The following is an 18,801-nucleotide window of genomic DNA, read 5'->3' as shown; positions in this document are numbered from 1 at the left end:
TAGAGCAGCAACATATTCACAATAGTGGTGGGAAGGTGGAAAAGTTAGGGGATAGTTTGCATTATGCCTAATTATGTCAAACATTTTTTTCCTATAAATCTTAAGGGGGCCACACATGCCCCAAGCCACATTTGAGATGAGGACCATATAATAAAGACCTGTGCTTCTTATAGTCAGTGTAATTCAGTGCAATGCATCTCTATATAGATTAGGTTGAGAAATCTCAGTTTGGTGAGGTATAAACATGGAATGGTTATCTCTTCTTACCCCCAATAACTGTGACCAACTTTGCTTAATATTACTTCAGTCTGATCTGATAACTTCCATGCACTTCTGTTCTAAAAGTTTTATTGCCAGTAGATATTCATTTAACTGCATTTAGGTTATTATTACTTATGGTTCTTGTCCAGTTTACAGTCTTCCTTCCCCACCTGGTGGAACTTCTGTTCTACTGCAGTGGCCTCAGGCAGAAGAGGAGGACCTGGCTGCCCGCTCTCCCTTCTTCTGTCTTCAGTGCCTGAGTGCCTGATCCAGCAGGTGTGGATGGAGGTGAGGGAATGAGTTGGTTCATGCAACTGTTCACACACCTCTGGCTCCTCCCCCTCCCCCTTTTTTTTTTTTTTTTTTTTTTGCAATGGTTGCTTGCTATTCTGGCTGTCAGTGGTGAGGTAGGGCTGCTGACATCTGTTTGGACTGGTGCCCTCTGCTTTCCTGGTATTCTTGGTGTGAGGGCAAAACACTTGCCCAACAGTGATTTCCTCTGCCCTTCCTTCAAGGCTCATTTCACCTTGAGAGGAGCTGGTCCCTCCAGTGTTCCTGGTAACAACTTACCCAACCTTCCTCCCACACTGAGGATTGTGAGATCCTTCCGGGTGCTCTTCAGTAGCCTCCAGAACCTGGGGACCCTGGGTGAGAGGCTGAGTCTCTACCTCTGGGCGTTTCCAGCTGCCTCTGCCTCTAGGTGAGAAATGGAATCTCTTCCCATTGAATGAGTTGAGGCAACAAGTCAAAAGCTCCTTCTTCCTCATGGGGGAGGAAACGGGGAAGGGATTATCTGTCCCCAGTACATCTCTGAATGAATGAATGGATGAATGCAATAAAAATGTTTCCTCAAAATTGAAGTATAAATTATCCCTTTTAACCATTTGTCACTAATTTGAATGTTAAAGATTTGTATTTGTAGGGTTGAAAGCATTTCTTAACTGAAAACGAGGGCAGGAGCCATCAGACACGTGTCATTCCCCATCTTCTTTGAGAGGAGAGTATGGGAAAAGAGTATCCTGGTCTTCGTTCCTCATCCACATTCTGGTATGGAGAAAGCTATTTTACTTACCATGAGCCTCAGTTTCCTTATCTGTAAAATGGCAGCAAGTATCTCCCTGATTTTCTATCTCAGAAGGTTTTGTGAATATTTAATGTAATGTACAGGGTGGAGTTTCCAATCTTGGCACTATTGATGTTTTGTGCTTGTTAATTCTTTGTTTTAGAGGGCTGCTCCATGTATTATAGAATTTATGGTCCCTACCTACTAGACTCCAGTAGCAGCCCCCTCACCTCAGTTGTGACAACCAGAAATACCTCTGGACAGTGCTAGATGTTTTTTGGGGGCAGGGAGCACATTTGCTCCTAGCTGAGAACTACTGGTATAAGCACAGTGACTGTGCCTAGTAGAGAGCAAGCCATCCTAGAGCACCATGTGCCGTGTGAGGATTAAGGATTTAAACTGTTCTTTAGAATTTAATGAGTTACACAAGAAAGGCTCCATGCAGCAGCGTTCTCTTTGATTGTGTTACGTTGTACTAATCAGAGTATTACATCCATTGTATTGAAGAAGGAAAATGTATTAGACTAAATGATAAGAAGATAAAATCTAGGTGATTAGAAGATTTTTAAATGTATAATTTGTGGCAATGCATGGCATATTTAAAACAGGATGTACTAAAATATTGATTTTAAAAGTGCAGACAGATCTGGGTCTGTCAGATGTATATGAAGACACAAGCAAGACAGCAAGGAGGAACATACAGAATGTTCACTTCTGTAGATGGCAGGAGTGAGGTGGACTTGGAGCAGAGGGCATGGAACTAAGTGGAACAGAGGTCTGGGCTGAGGCTGGCTCCCTCCTGCCTTGTGATGGTCCCTTCCCTTTGTGATAGCTAGTACAGTGAAAAGACCCACTTAGTAGTGACAAATCATTCACTCAGGACTCAGCCTTGAGGGAGAATTGTGATGACGATAGGCAAGGCTTGCGTAGAAGACAAGAAGAAAGAACTTTTAGGAAAGAGCTTGTGCAGTTTACAAAGGGGTTCTCTAATTGTCGTATGCCTATTCCTGTTGGCCCAAGCATGGCTGGTGCAAAAAAGTTAAGTTTTCGTGAATCAGTTCTGTCACCTATGGCCTACCTTCGTCTGCTGCTTTGCTTCATGGAAGAAAATCTTGGAAGTAGCAGATTTCTTGTGTTCTTTTCACTATAAAGTATTGTCTCCCCATTGAAGGCCAGAGGCTGGGCTAATGAAACTGACTCTCACATGTTTGATCTAAGCTTTTGTCTTCAGATAGGTGGTAGTGTGGTGTAATGAAAGAGCGTGAGCAAGGAAATTGAGTAGAGGAGAGATCAAATGCTAGACTGCCATCTATTAGCAAGTTGCCACCACTCTTCCCTCAATTTCCTTATCTGTAAAATGGGGATAAAGAAAACTATTTTGCAGTATTGTTTTGAGGATCAGTTGGCATGCTGTGTGGAATGTGTCAGGATGTGGGGAGGTACTGAAAAATAGGAGCTATTAGGAATTACTATCTTTAAACACAAGGAATTCTAAATCTGAATTAAATGAAATGTTTTCAAACTAAATGTATTTCAAATTTATATTTAATGAACTATAAGTTAAATATGAATTAATCTTCATTGCAGGCCCTTTGTTATATTAGTAGGTTGGGGTCCTTTATCATTTCTGAGCTAAATAACCTTGTTTCATCAAAATATCCCAGGCTGGGTTACATCAAGTATGGATGCCAGATATGAAATAGGCCCTCAAGTTTATACTTCTGGAATTAAAGTTTGTTATTGGGCTGAAGATTTGAATTTATCCACCATAGAGGCATGATTTCTTTGAGACCTATGGTGCAAGATGATTTTCCTAATAAAGTCAGTATAGATAAAAGTGGTGATGATTTTATTCTACACTTCATTAGGTAGACAATAAGTTTAAATGCGTTAACAAAAAGCTATTGTTTCCTGATGACTTATGATACTACTTATTTTTAGTGTGATATTTGGATCCCTTGAATGGGAAACAAAATCTAATCGATTCTTTTACAATGTAGCCCAAGTCATAGAGGCTTACTTGAAACTATAACTTGTTAACAATGTTAGTACCTCTCATTTTACAGTGAAATTGTTTTGATAGAGTCTGCTGTGCATTTGACATCATGTTGGGAGATGATTAAAAGTTTTTTAAATCTTTTGATTCTAAAAGATACGAGAGGGAAAAGATTGTCCATTATTCTTTCAATAGGATTCAAAAAATTTGATATGAGCAGGTTGAAAGTGGGAAGGTGAAAACTAAAATGGAGCTATCTGTAAATAAAGGAAAGAAGGAAAGGGCTTCCAAAGAGAGCACATGGGTGTGGTTAAAGAGAGCACATGGGTGTGGTTAAAGAGCAGGTTTTCTTTGCAGACCATGTTACAGTACATGTTTACAATCGCATTCCTATTCCTACCACTACTGTATATCAAACTAAAACAAAGAGAATAGCTACGCCGTTTTGCCAGCAGGTGGCACCATGAGAATCTCCTGGAAGAAACAGGAAGTCCCTGAAAGCAAGACTCTTACTGTTTTCCGAAGTCCAGTCATCAATATATATTCATATTGTTGATGACATCATAAACACATCCCTTAAAAAGCACTTTCAGAAGATTCATTCCTCCCCTCCTTTTTCATATATTAGCATTGTTCATTCAAGAAATATTATATTCCCGGAAAATAATAGGAAGTTTAAAATAAAATTGTAACTCAATTATGTTTATTTGTTTTTCTCTGTATTGCTTAATATAGCCATTTGAGGAGCACATTTCCTTAGCAATAATGGAATATGTTATTATCAGGCTATGTTAAATGGTTAGAGAGGAAGAAACTTAGAAAGCGCTCTATTTTCACACTCCTCGCCTGCCTTCCAGGGATTCCCCATGCCCAAATACCTCCCCAATGCTAAGCAACCTCTCAGACTCAGGGGGGACCCTGTGCCGGAGATAATGCACATTTCTGGCCGTTGAAAGCAACTCTAAGAAGGCTGGCTTCGTGAACTCGCCTTCGAAGCTTCCTGCACATTCCGTGTGATTTGGAGGAATTTGTTTTCCAGTGTTCCCATCTGGCTTTACAGCAATATCTTTTGATCTGGTCTTATTAGCATGTGCCGTTCCACTATTACGAGCTGGGCTGGAACTAGGACCTTGTTCTATGGTGTTAGTGGAAACCTCTTGATTTTGGCATAGAACAGAGAGGCCCTTGCTGGAGTCTATGTCCTTAGGTGGATTCACAGAATCTTTATCTTGGGCTTGTGGTTGCTCTTTCGTGAAGCAGGCAGTTCTGTTATTTTGAGAGAGTAGCTGCTCTTTGCTCTTCATGGAGTCTTTGAGGCCAGGATCATGTGAAGGAGGCAGCTGGGACTTGCTTTTGTATGTGTCTTGGGTCATACGGGTTGCCAATGCTCTGAGAAAGGAGATAAAAGAAAGATCTTTGAAAACCAATAAAGAGGCTCTTCTTTAGATCTTTCAGCTTCCTAGAATGTGGTCCTCTTCAGTATCAGCCAAGGTAATATAGGTGGGAATGGGGTGGCGGGTGAAATTGAATGGTAACAATGTAGGGAAAATGTCTCACTTAAGAAGGGGAAAGGAGCATTTCTTCAGGAAAACAGTTTAAAGAGGTCAGTTGGGAAGAGAGACTTAATGTCATACCCATGAGTTTAGTAATCAAGTTCTTACCTCATTTTCTTAGCCTGTGGGGCTCTGTGCTTCTGCCCTCCCTGTAGTGAGAACATGAGAACATCTTCTGGTCTCTTCTGAATTCCATTCCCCAAATAAGAGGAGAACTTTTTCTTCATGGTTTTTGCTTGAGTTAATTAAGAAGTGTTATGAGTTGGATTGTGTCTTTAAATTTTTTACTTTCAAGTCCTAACCCCCAGTACCTCAGAGTGGGATCTTATTTGGAGATAAGATCTTACAGAGATAACAAAATTAAAATGTGATCATTAGGGTGGGTCCTAATCCTATATTACTGGTGTCCTTATAAGGAAAGGAACTTAGAACACACAGACACATACAGGGAGAGCACTAAGAGACACAGGGAGAAGACAGCCATCTATAAGCCAAGGAGAGAGGCCTGCAACAGAGCCTTCCCTCACAGTTTTCAGAAGGAACCAACATGTCTGACATATTGATTTTGAATTTCCAGACTCTAGAACTGTAAGGCAATATATTTTTGTTGTTTAAGGCACCTGGTTTGTAGTTCTTTGTTATGGCAGCCCTAGGAAACCAACATAAGAAGAAGAAAAAGAATTCTGCAAACTGGGCTTTCAGAAAACCAATGTGTATAAACCTCGGTGTATATTATACATTAGGTTCATCTGGTGTGATAGACGGAAACGGAAAAATTTAAAGCAGTTTTCCAGTGTTTACCTAGTATATGTTAAAGAGGATTTAGAAACACTAAGATCAGAGGTTTAAACTGGCTAAGCCCGTGGAGGTTTCCTTTGAACATTTTACTTGGCAAGCACAATGTTTTCAAAAACAAAATGACTGAGTGTGAGTGGATTGTCTCCTTCACCGCAATTATGTGACCTCCTACCCAACTGTGAGTTTGCAACTGCCAGCTATGACTAAGTGGACTTTTCACTTGTTGAGTTGATGTTTTAGCTTCTTGCAGACATAGCTGCTATGGAGAACTCAATTAGTTTTTAAGACATCTCATGAACTGGTCATTGAGAGTTGAAAGTCTTGGACTAGTTTTGCTCATGGGAGAGAATTCTTTAAATCTACAGTTCGTTTAATAGGCACCAAGCAGAGGGAATATGACCAGATAGGGAACCTAGAATTTACAATGAACTCCTAATACTCTTTCATATGATCGCTTCTTTGTGAAGTGATCAGAACAAGGAAGAGTTCTTTGTGAGCTTCTCATCCTTTGTTTTCTCCTTGGGGTCTTTTGTGGGGGTCTCTTACATGTAAGAACTTCACCTATTCCATATAAACTGAGGGATTTTGAGCTACTTCTCCCAGCAAGGTTTGTCTTCTGAAGTTTAGACCTACAGGGACAATAGGTTGAGAAATGAACATATCCTTTCTTTGAAACTTGATGTTTCTCCAATGTTCTCTCTGTGAAGGTATGGTACTTCTACCCACCCAGTTACCAGATTTGACAAGCTCATTTGAGCACCCACTTTGTACCAGGCAATATACTTTGGATTCTGGTTTTCTTTACCCTTGGACATATATTTAGTCTTAAAGCTCCAACAATTCTACTTTCTAAATATCTCGAGATGCTCATCTTCTCATTTTCTTCACCTGACCAATGCCCTAGTTTAGGCCTTGAAACCATGGCCTGAACTTTGTAATTCTATCAGGTCTACTCTGACTATAGCCTGAGGTCTATTTTACCTTAAACTCTGCACCCAGAATGATCTTTTTAACATTTGAGCATGTAATTTTCACCAGTCTCAAACCCTACAGGGTGAACTCTCAACTCTTTTGCAAGACCTGTGAAGTCATTCATGATTGGATTGGATTGGAGACATTGGCTATTTTGCGTTGTCTCTGAAAACTGCACCTACACGTTCTCCTCTTCCCCACTTCCATGTCACGTGCCTGCAGTACTGAGCTATTTGAGGCGAGCAGTGCTCATTTATGTGCCTTTGTATATACTCTTCCTTCTGCCGGGAGTGGCCCCATTCCATTCGTCCTCCTGACAAACTTCCCACCCTTTCCCCATTCTCCTCCTCCTCTAAGATTCTGCTCACACACTGTGTCTTTTGGGAAATCTTAGCTAAAGCCCTTTGAAAGACACAGGAACCTTTTTATGTTCCTGCCCTACTTTGCGAAGAACTCAATTAGCAGTTTTGATAATCATTTTTTATAAGTGGAACTACTCTCTAATTTAAATATGAGTACCTTGAGGGCAGAGACCACGGTTTTTCATATTTGCATTCCAGACTCTACCTGAGTAGCTGTTTTGCAAAGTCTGGTCTGAAAAACACCTGTCCCAGAATAATCTGCCTTGGTATCATCTCAGTTAAAAATGTGGATTTTTAAGCCTAATTTCTAACCTGCTGACTCAAAGGACTGGCAACATGCATCTTAAATAATCCACTCACTGGCATAGAATTGAATCTCAATAACAATTTCATTTAAATGAATCATGGAAAACTATTGCCTAGCACAGTGCCTAAGAAATATTGAGACTTAATACATATTGCTTCCTTCCTGTACCCCTGATTTTACTGTCAAGAAGTCTGAGACTTAGAGAGAATATGACTTCCCAAAGGATATGGAGGCAGAAGCACCTGAATCAAAGTTTTCTACCTCCTGATTCATACTGTGTCCAATCCAACTCTCTACTCAGCAAGGACAGACACTTACTAGGGCCTGGCCTTTTGTACACCCTCCTGAGAATAGCCATCTGATCTTCAGTGTCCTTTTGAATAAGAGTGGGAATCAACCAAATGCCTTCTAAGACCCTTTTCCAGTATGTGAGCTCTAATTCTAGGTTGGTTAAGCATTTATTGCAGACAGGGAAATTGAAAGCAGAGGAGTTCAGTTAGTTGCTCAGAGTATCTTTCAAACCCAAAGTGGGAGGTTAGAAAGAATTCCCAGGCTAGACATTTAGCTATTACTCTTGGCATTTATGTCATGTATAAGCTCTGTTGACCTGAAATATTTTATGTTCATTTATAGCACCTGGCCTTCCTCTTGAACATGCTCTGTCCATTTCAGACTCCTGAGTTCTGGCACTTGCCTTCAGTAAGAAAGGATGTAGTCTTCAAGAGCCAAGATTTTTCTTTCCTGTGCTGAATTTTTAAGTAATATTAAATTCTAATTATTTTAATGATGAACCAAGGAGAACTAGTTTCTACAGACTGTACAACTGTGACTATTTTCAACAAAAACAGTAGAAGGGTTTCAATTGTGTAACAATTTTTAATTGGTAAGACTGTGCACTTATATAGCACTTACTTTATCTAAGTGCTCCCTGAATCCTCAAATAACTTCATAAGGTAGGAAATACTTTTATTTGACATTGGGGGAAGCTGAGGTACTAATTCCAGAGACATTTTTTCTTTCCTTTCTTTTTTAACTTTCATAAAGTGGGCTAGGACAGCGACTTGCACATTAGTAACTACTCAATAAATTGTTGTTAGATCCAAAAGAGAAAGATCGGATATCAAAAAATGGGTGAAACCAAATCAGCCCAGATAATGAAAGAAAATCAAAATGAAAAATAAAATTTAAAAGAAGAAAACAAAGGATTTAAGCAAGAAAGAGCTAACTTGAATGATGGCAGTGACTGGAAGCCTGAGACATGTTAGCTCAAGAAGGCTTACGGGTAGGCTGCTGGGGGGAGCTGTGTAATTGACGGGGGAGGGACAAGGAAGGCTAGGCAGCCTAAAATCCAGGCTCTGATCAGAAGCTCTTGCTGTCTTGGCACTCAGGGCTCTGAAAGGGCCTCGGCGGAGTGATGGGCCCACTGCCCTGCTGTGCCTCTGGGGCATCTTCCTCCCCAGTCCTGAAAGTCTTACCTTGCTGCAACTTCTGCAGTTCTTTTTGGAGCTGCCTCTGCTCCCAGGTCAGCAATTTCACATGGTAGAGGCAGATATCCTCCAGTTTCTGCAGCCTGTGGTCCAGTCTGGCTTCAGCCTGCTTGGCATTCTTCCTCTCCAAATCAAAGTGCTTATACAATTGTTCCCTGACCATGTGCCTCTGGAGACAATAAGGCATCACAACTAACCTGATCAATGGAAGACTGAGATACTGACCCCCAGCTTTTAATCAGAGATCAGTGGTTGAACCTGTGTATTTCTGAAACCACAGGTACCTAGTCAGATGAAATCACACTATTGTTAAATGAGTTTCCAGAGTAACACAGAAGGATTGAGGGTAGTCATTCCTCTGAGCCTCAGCCTCCTTGTCAATAAAATAGTGATACAATACAATAGGCTCCCCCAACACAGCTCCCAGTCAGATTTGTGTGAAGATCAAGTGAGATGGGTAAGAACAACTCTTTGGGGAAAAAAGGCAGCCTACATATATAAGGCATTATTCACCCAATAAGAAAAACCTCTTTTACTGTTCTTAAAGGCTCCCAAAGTGGCTGCTCAGAGGTCTAGAGAGGATTTTGGAACTTAGGACGTGGCCATTCCTTCCCGCACCCTGCCAGTTCATTAATTCACATATGCATAGGTTCATTCAGCCTATAATCCTACTGCATGCCAGGTGCTATGCTAAAAGCTAAGAGTAATGGTGAATGAGACACAGTTCCTACTCTCAAGGGGCTTTCTCGAAAAGCGGAAGATTGGGGTATCCTGATTACAAAGTGGAACAGCATCCACGATGAGTAGTCTGGGCAACACCAGGGAAGCTGCTTAGATTGGGCAAAAGCTCCTCTTCTTGTCCTCACCCATCTTCTCAGACTTTAGATGCTCTCCTTCCTCCATGTACCCTGATGTCTAAGCCCACACCTGCTTCTTTCTCCTCTAAATAGCACTAAGTAGGGACTCATTTTTCTCTCATTTGAGTCTCTCTAACACTTTTCTCAGAGCTCAGAGCACAACATGTGCTCAGGATATAAACAGATTGCTGTCAACAAAAGTTTTGGTGATTATAATACAGAAAAAAAGCTTAACATTAAAAAGGAGGAAAAGGTCAGGACACGGGAAAGAAATACATTTTAAGGTACTTGTTTTAGCGTCTAAAGCATAGACTAAACTTTTGTTTAAAGAACAGGGCCAGTAGAACTTACCTCCAAATCCAGGGTTTTCACCATCAGACTATGTCTTGTTTCTTTTGCTATGTTAGGCTGAGTCTGGATTAATGAGCTTATTTTTCTTCAGTAAACTTAGGAGTCTGGTGTTTGGAGAAAGGACAGAGGGAGACCCGTTGGAGAAGGCTGTGAGGAGAATGTTAAATACACTTGAAAGCTCTCTTCGTCCCTCCCTACCTCCCCTGGTCAAGAATGCTAGCTCCTTGGGCCATGGCACTCATCCCTGCTGGAGAGGCCAGAGCTCAAAATAGCTCTGTGGGTAAAACTTCTAGCCTGTCCCAAGAGGGGCCCACAGAGCTCCTTCTGGGCTGTGTCCATGGGAGCCAGGAATGAAAGCAAGGAGTGTCTGTGTTCTCAATCTCTCTCTCCCCCACCCTTTCCTCCTTTCCCTCCTTTTCTTTTTTTCTCTCTTTGCCATACCTCCCTTCCCTAACCTTCATTCCTACTTCTTGAAAACCAGGTCAGCCTCAAAAAGAAAGCACCCTGTTTTTTCTGTCATGACTGTGCACACTTCGTGCAGGAGAGAAGTTAATTTATTTTGTATTATTGCACACTGTAGTAACCTTCTCCAGGCCTCTCCACATGCTCAGAGCACTTTGGTGCTTATCAAGATTTTCAAAGTGGTGAAAGCAGCGCTAAGCAAAGTAAAATTAAAATCAACTTTTGTGCGCATATTTTGAACAGCTACAGTAGAAGGCTGAGCAGAGCCATTGTTTATATAACAAGATATTGAGTGGGATTTTTACTGTTGCCTTGGAGCTTCATCTGAAAATAAGAGGCACTGATATGCCACAGTCTAAATAGAGCTGCCAACACTGGGGCCTGGTAATCCCCCTAGAGTTTACTGACACGCAGGCAGCTACACAGGACCTACTAACCACAATCATTGTCCAGCAAATAAGTAATTATAAGGAGATTATGGGGGGTAGCGGGGAGGAAGAACATGCTACTCTCGCAGTGGGAGGTAGTTCCTTTCCCATCCTTTCTCATGAGGTAATTCCCTCACCTCCAGAATTTAAATGAATGAGGTGGGATTCCAAGAAAATTATCTGGGAGAATGAGATGCTACACAAGGTGAGACCGGGATTGGGATCGTACCCCCAGCTAGAGGCTTGTTGACTGCAGAACAATAGAGCAGTCCCCATTCCATCCCTTTGTTGCCACTATAGCTGATGATAGTGAGGGATTTCTTAGAAAAGCTTGGTTCCTGCATGTCATTTTGAGAGGGAACTGAAGAGGAAAGCCTTGCAGAAATAATCTATGACTGAAGGGCAAGAAGGAGCCTTAGTGTGGAGTGCCTAGGAAAAGAATGGTGGTCAAAGCCATCCTAGTTACTCTCAGCCCTCTGAGAATGTCAGAGAGGACCTGGCTCCATGGGAGGGAGCAGAGGGATTATATGAGGTGGCGGAAACCATGGTATAGTCATCACTTTGCTCTTCTTGGAAGGCAGTGCTTCATCCGGAGGGGAAATGGAATCACAGGCAGGGCCAGAAGGAGGCAGAGACAGAAGGGATCTGAATGAAGATGAACTCCCTCATAAAACCACACATCTCAAAAGCAGAGGACATGAGAACATGAAGAATAGACAGGAAAATCTATCTATGGGAACATGGGAACACAAGAATAGATAGGAAAATGCCAGTCGTGCCTTAGCATCACAAATGTGGCAGTTACATAGGAAGATCTCTGCCTCCTCTATTCTCTCCTAGCCCATGACCTTAAAATGGTTAGTGTTGAAAAGACAAGGGAGAGGAAGTATACAAAAAGATCATGCCTTTTCCACTCCAAGGATTGGAGAAGGAAGAATGATACAGCAGATAATCCTCCTTTCCCATCTCCAAACCTCCTGGACTCCAGTGAAGAGGGGTTTAAATTAGTGTGAAATTGGAGCTTCAAAGCAGAATGGATTTTTTTTTTTAAACAAAATGTCAAGGAATGTGTAGAATCTGCCCAGGATATCATTAAGGAACAAGAAAGAAAATCAGCAAAGATAGTGATTGGAAGTGTAAAACCATCATTCTCAGATTATGTCCTTGCTTCCACCACCAGAGAAAGAAGTAGTTCAAACTGCTCAGTAAAGTGGTTTTGATTAAAACAAAATTTTACAGAATAGATTTTTAATGCACATTCATGTAGTTTTCTATAATTCTCTCTGTTTTACGTGGAGTCACATCCTTTTGTAGTCAAAACACATCTGGAATCAAATAATCTGCCATTTATAGAATATGTGACTTTAGTCATTAATCCTGTCCTATCCCTTGGTTTCTTTATTTGTAAAATAGGTTAAAAGTATCTGTATCATAGGTTTTCTGATAGAATTGAATGAAATGATGAATTTAAAGTAATTCGTGTATAGTAGATGTCCAGTAAAAGTTAGCTCCTGATTTTCAGCAAAGATGGAGTAATGGGAACTAGATTTACTTTTCTACATGAAACAATTTAAAAAGCAGAAAAAAATCATGAAATTAAAAAAAATTGGACATCAGTCAGATAGGATGGTGATCCCTGAGAGAGTGGAAACAAACCAGGGACTCCTTATTATTGCTACAGCTTACTGACTAGAAAGGGTTTCCAGACCACAGCACAAGAATTGAGCAACCAGGCAGGGGTTCCTGACTTGAGGAGACAGAGGTATAAGTTCAGAGAGACCCATGTATCCAGAATTAGCAGGGTAGAGTAGTAGATCCAAGAAGCTCAATGAGGCCAGGCGCAGTGGCTGACACCTGTAATCCCAGCACTTTGGGAGGCCAAGGCAGGTGGATCACAAGGTCAGGAGTTCGAGACCAGCCTGGCCAACATGGTGAAACCCCGTCTCTATTAAAAAGACAAAAATTAGCTGGTTGTAGTGGTGGGCGCCTGTAATCCCAGCTACACGGGAGGCTGAGGCAGGAGAATTGTTTGAACCTGGGAGATGGAGGTTGCAGGGAGCCGAGATCACACCATTGCACTCTTGGGTGACTGGGTGAGACTCCATCTCAAAAAAAAAAAAAAAAAAAAAAAGGAGTTCAATGTATCTCAAGCAAAAGATATATGAATTAAACTACTCCAAGGTATATAAAATAAAATTATTTTAAAAAGTAATAAAGAGATACTCTTAAAAACAGCCAAATTTAAAAAGATACGTTATATCTAGAGGAACACAAATAAGAATTACATAGACTTCCTACCAAAAACGATGAAAACCAGAAGACAGTGGAGCAAAACTTTTAAAGTTCTGAAAGAAAAAATCAACCTAGAATTCTATGCTCAACAAAAATATCTTCAAGAGCAAAGGAAAATTGAATAATTTTTCAGTCACACAGAAGCTTAAATAATTCTTCAACAACAGACCTACAGTTCAAGAAACGTTAAAGGCAATTTTTCAAGCAAAAGAAAAATTATACCTGATGGAAATCCAAATCGATGCAAAGAAATAAAGAGCACCAGAAATAGCAAATCCATGAGCAAGTATAAAGACTATTTTTCTTGTTATATAAATCTCTTTAAAATGTAATTAACTGTTCAAAGAAAAACAAAAAATGTAGTGTGAGATGTATAGCATGTAAACATGTAAACAGCATGGGAACAGTAGTACAAAATTCATGTGAGAATAAATGGAAGTTTACTGTTATAAGGTTCTTATATTTGCAGCATTATGACTTGAAGGTAGACTGTAATGAGTTAAAGCTGTATATTCTATACTCTAAAGCAACCACTAAAATGATATAACAAAGAATTATAATAAATCAACAACTAAGATAACATTGAATTATAAAAAATACTAAACTTGAAATAAAGCAGAAAAATAGGAAAGAGGAAATAGAAGAACTATGAATAAACAAGAAATAAATGGCAAGATGATAGATTTTAAACCCAAATATATTAAGAACCATAATAAATGTAAATGGTCTCAGTGCCCCATTAAAAGGCAGAAATTTTCAGATCAAATAAAATAACAAGGCCACACTATATCATGCTGACAAAGAAACAAATCGAAAACACTTTTGTAAAATATGAAGAAATGAATAGGTTAAGAGTAAATGAATAGAAAAAGATATACCATGATCACACTAAATAAATTAGAGACAGCTATATTTATCCCAAATAAAATAGTATTCAGAGTCAATAATTTAATAGGGATAAAGAGGGTAATTTCTTAATAATAAAGGTATTAATTATTCCATAATAAAATCCATAATATTTTGCACCTAATATGGGAAGCAAAAATGAATAGAATTACATGGCGGAATCAACAAACCCACAGCTATTGTCAGTGGCTCCAACATCCTTTTCTCAATAAGTTATTGAAAAAGTATAGAGAAAATTAGTAAGGCTAAAGGAAATTGAAACAACACTGTCAACCAACTTGATCTAATTAACATTTATAGAATGTTAATTATACCCAACAACAAAATACTCATTCTTTTCCAGTGCACAATGAACATTTATCAAGATAGACCACAGATGGGCCATGAAACAAGTTTTAATACATGTGAAAAATTAAAATAACAGTGTATTCTGTTTTGTGTTGCTACAATGAATTACCTAAGGCTAAGTAATTTATAAGAACAGAAATTTATTTTGTCAGTAACACAGAGTTGATCTGATGTTTAAAAATCAACATGATTTAACCATATTAACAGAATATAGGCAAGAACCATAAAATCATTTGAATTAAAAATCATTTCACGAGATCTAATATCAATTTCATCAAACTAGGAAGAGAAGGAAATATCTTCAACCTGATAATTAGCATCTATAATAAACCCACAGTAAACATTATACTTAATGGGAAAACACCCCCAAAGAATAAGAACAAGGCATAGATGTTTGCTCTTACCACTTCTATTTACTATTGTACTAGAGGACTTAGCTACTTCAGTGAGGCAAGAAAAAGACATACAGACTGGAAAGGAAAGCACAACTGTCTTTACTCACAGATGACATAATTTTCTGTAGAGAAAATAGTAAGGCATTTACATCTTGTGTGATTTTAGCATATATCAGTTTACAAAATATGTTTACATATATTAACAAAAATAATGTAAATTAAAAATATCATAATGAATCCAAAACATTTAGAAATACATTTAATAAAATATAGAACTACAAAATGTTTTATAGAGAGATTAAAGAAGACCTAAATAGACCGGGCATGGTGGCTCACGCCTGTAATCCCAGCACTTTGGGAAGTCGAGGCAGGTAGATCACCTGAGTTAAGAGTTCGAGACCAGCCTGGCCAACATGGTGAAACCCTGTCTCCACTAAAAATACAAAAATTAGCTGGGTGTGGTGGTGGGCACCTGTAATCTCAGCTACTTGGGAGGCTGAGGCAGGAGAATCACTCAAACCCGGGAGGCAGAGGTTGCAGTGAGCCAAGATCGCACCATTGCATTCCAGCCTGGGTGACAAGAGTGAGACTCCGCCTCACAAAAAAAAAAAAAAAAAAAGTAAATAAATTAGGAGGTAAATCATGTTTATGGGCTAGAATCCTAAGTATTTTAGACTGCCAATTCTTCTAAAAATTATCTGTAGATTTAATCATAATCAAAACCCTAGCAGACCCTTTTTTTTTTTTCTGTCAAATAAAGGTGACTCTATAATTCAAATGGTAATACAAATGACTTAGAGTAGTCAAAATAATTTTGAAAAGAATGAACAAATTATGTTGGACTTAATATTATCTGATTTCAAGACTTATTCTAAAGCTATAGTCAATAAGATTGTGTAGTGTTGGTATAAAGGTGAACATGTAGGATCACTACCACAGAGAAGAGACTTTAGAAGTAAACCCACAATTTCATAGTAAAAGAAAGTCATTTTCAGACAAGTAAACAAAAAATAGAGTTTGTCTCCACTAAATAAAATTCTGCAGGATGTATTTGAAGCAGAAAGAAATGTTTCTAGATTTGGACTAAGATATAAGAAGGAATCAAGGGCAAAGAAAGTGGTAAACATGTGGGTACATCTAAATGAATATTGAATGTATAAAACTGGGACTTGGAAAAGATTAATTCAAAGTAACACAGCACAGAGTTTTCAAAAAAGAAGAACAGTTCATTGTTCTGAGGTTCTTTTGTTGCTCTGAGAAAGGTAAAGACATTAACATTATACTTTCATAGATTAAGATTCATGTTGTTAATTGTGAATTTTAGCTCCAGATCAACTGCAAGAACAAACCAGCAATCCCGAGAGACCCACAGACCCTTTGGAGGAAGTGGACTGCTCCTGCAGGACCCGGTAGATACCCCAAATACTGTGAGTGTCCCAACTGTGGACTTGGGAAAGGGAGACCCTCCTCTCCCAAATGCACACCCACCCTGGAGAAACTGAAGGCCTCTTTGTGGGAAAAGTTACCTGGAGTTGAGTCAATTTGGAGAGCCGAGCGAAATACAAGGGTGGAGGAGGTGGTAGAGAGGTCCTGGGGGCTTACTGCATCTCCTGGCAGGCCATTCCTGCCTGGCACCATGGGTATCCATCAGGAGGGTGACCAGAGGAGCATGGGGTGGAACTCCATGGGGAGAGGGAAATATGTAACTGAACTTTTTAACAGTTTGGTTCGGGCAAGACGCCTGCTGGTCAGAACTCAGGGAAGGGTGCAAATCTGTTGTGCAGACTCCACAGGTGGGGTATGAACCAAGCCCTTTTCTTTTGCAGCCGGTAGCCTGGGGCAAGTTTTCAACCCTGTTACAGCCTCCACCTGGAAACAGACTCGGGACTATTGCAGGGGCACGGTGGGAGGGAGATCAGCCTTTCAGTTTGTGTGGGAGCTGAGTGAGGCCTGTGACTGCTGGGTTTCCCCCACTTCCCTGATAACCTGCGTGACTCAGCAGAGGCAGCCATAATCCTAGGTACACAACTCTGTTGACCTGGGAATCTCGCTCTCATCCCCCACAGCAGCCACTGCAAGACCCACCTAAGCAGAGTCTGAGCTCAGACACATCTAGCCCCACTCCCCCATGATGGTTCTTCCCTACCCACCCTGGTAGCAGAAGACAAAGGGCATATAATCTTGGAAGTTCTAGGGCCCCACCCACTGCCAGTTCCTCCCAATACTACCACAACTGATGCTTTCTGGAATGCACCACCTCCTGGCAGGAGGCCAACAGCACAAAAATAGAGCATTAAACAACCAAAGCTAAGAACCCTCACTCGGTCCAGTGCACCCAGCCACTCCACTGGAACAGGCACTGATATTCATGGCTGAGAGACCCATAGACAGTTCACATCACAAGACTCTGTGTAGACAACCCCCAGTATTAGCCTGGAGCTGCATAGACTCGCTGGGTGGCTAGACCCAGAAGACAGACAACAATCAATGCAGTTTGGCTCACAGGAAGTCACATCCATAGGAAAAGGGGGAGAGTACTACATCAAGGGAACACCCCGTGAGACAAAAGAATCTGAACAACAGGCTTCCACCCTAGACCTTCCCTCTGACAGAGACTACCCAAATGAGAAGGAACCAGAAAACCAACCCTGGTAATATGACAAAACAAGGCTCTTCAGCACTTTCCCAAAGTCATACTAGTTCACCAGCAATGCATCCAAACCAAGAAGAAATCCCTGATTACCTGAAAAAGAATTCAGGAGGTTAGTTATTAAGCTGATCAGGGAGAGACAAGAGAAAGGCGAAGCCCAGTGCAAGGAAATCCAAAAAATGATACTGGAAGTGAAGGAAGAAATATTCAAGGAAATAGCTAGCTTAACCAAAAAACAATAAAAAATTCAGGAAACTTTGGACAAATTTTTAGAAATGTGAAATGCTCGGCAAAGTTTCAGCCATAGAATTGAACAAGTAGAAGAAATTCAGAGCTTGAAGACAAGTTCTTTGAATTAACCCAATCCAACAAAAACAAAGAAAAAAAGAATAAGAAAATATAAACAAAGCCTCCAAGAAATCTGGGATTATGTTAAATGACCAAACTTCAGAATAATCAGTGTTCTTGAGGAAGAAGAGAATTCTAAAAGCTTGGAAAACATATTCAGGAGAATAATTGAGGAAAACTCCCCTGGCCTTTCTAGAGACCTAGACACCCAAATATTAGAAGCACAAAGAACACTTGGAAAATTCATCACTAAAAGATCTTTGCCTAGGCACATTGTCATCAGGTTATCCAAAGTTAAGATGAAGGAAAGAATCTTAAGAGCTGTGAGAGAGAAACACCATCATTCTTCACAGAATTAGGAAAAAAAAATTCTAAAATTCATATAGAACAACAAAAACCTGCATAGCCAAAGCAACACTAAGCAAAAAGAACAAATCTGGAGGCATCACACTACTTGATTTCAAACTATACTATAAAGCCATAGTCACCAAAACAGTGTAGTACTGGTATAAAAATAGGCACATAGACCAATGGAACAGAATAATCCCAGAAATAAACCCAAATACTTACAGCCAACTGATCTTTGACAAAGCAAACAAAAACACAAGGTGGGAAAAGGACACCCTTTTCAACAAATGGTGCTAGGATAATTGGCTAACCACATGTAGGAATATGAAACTGGATCCTCATCTCTCACCTTATACAAAAATCAACTCTAGATGGATTAAGGACTCAAACCTAAGGCCTGAAATTCTAAAAATTCTAGAAGATAACATTGGAAAAACTCTTCTACACATTGGTTTAGGCAAGGATTTCATGACCAAGAACCCAAAAACAGATGCAATAAAAACAAAAATAAATATCTGGGACCCAATTAAACTAAAGAGCTTCTGCATGGCAAAAGGAACAGTCAGCAAACAGACAACCCACAGAATGGGAGAACATCTTTGCAATCTATACATCTG

At 40.0% G+C, this 18,801-nt stretch overlaps 1 protein-coding gene and 1 long non-coding RNA gene across 3 annotated transcripts in view; one reads left to right on the top strand and one right to left on the bottom strand.

Moving 5' to 3' along the window:
- Window positions 1-1,197: 1,197 nt before the first annotated feature.
- Window positions 1,198-18,453, top strand: LOC140710291 (uncharacterized). Its single transcript, XR_012091301.1, has 2 exons — window positions 1,198-1,308; window positions 16,163-18,453. It is a non-coding gene; the product is annotated as an uncharacterized lncRNA (long non-coding RNA).
- Window positions 3,238-18,801, bottom strand: part of CCDC190 (coiled-coil domain containing 190) — a 109,925-nt gene continuing 94,361 nt past the window's right edge. For both annotated transcript variants that reach the window (XM_073011837.1, XM_073011838.1), the window contains 4 exons: window positions 10,008-10,111; window positions 8,788-8,968; window positions 4,982-5,108; window positions 3,238-4,709 (listed from right to left, as the gene is read on the bottom strand). In XM_073011837.1, the coding sequence (XP_072867938.1) occupies window positions 4,154-4,709; window positions 4,982-5,108; window positions 8,788-8,968; window positions 10,008-10,031 (888 nt within the window). In that variant the 5' untranslated portion in view covers window positions 10,032-10,111 and the 3' untranslated portion in view covers window positions 3,238-4,153. The remainder of the gene's footprint in view (window positions 4,710-4,981; window positions 5,109-8,787; window positions 8,969-10,007; window positions 10,112-18,801) is intronic.

The sequence above is a fragment of the Chlorocebus sabaeus genome, chromosome 25 (assembly GCF_047675955.1).
Source record: "Chlorocebus sabaeus isolate Y175 chromosome 25, mChlSab1.0.hap1, whole genome shotgun sequence".
In the NCBI taxonomy this organism is placed as follows: Eukaryota; Metazoa; Chordata; class Mammalia; order Primates; family Cercopithecidae; genus Chlorocebus; species Chlorocebus sabaeus.
The sequence above is the reverse complement of the archived record's forward strand: the minus strand, read 5'-3'. Positions and strand labels throughout refer to the sequence as shown.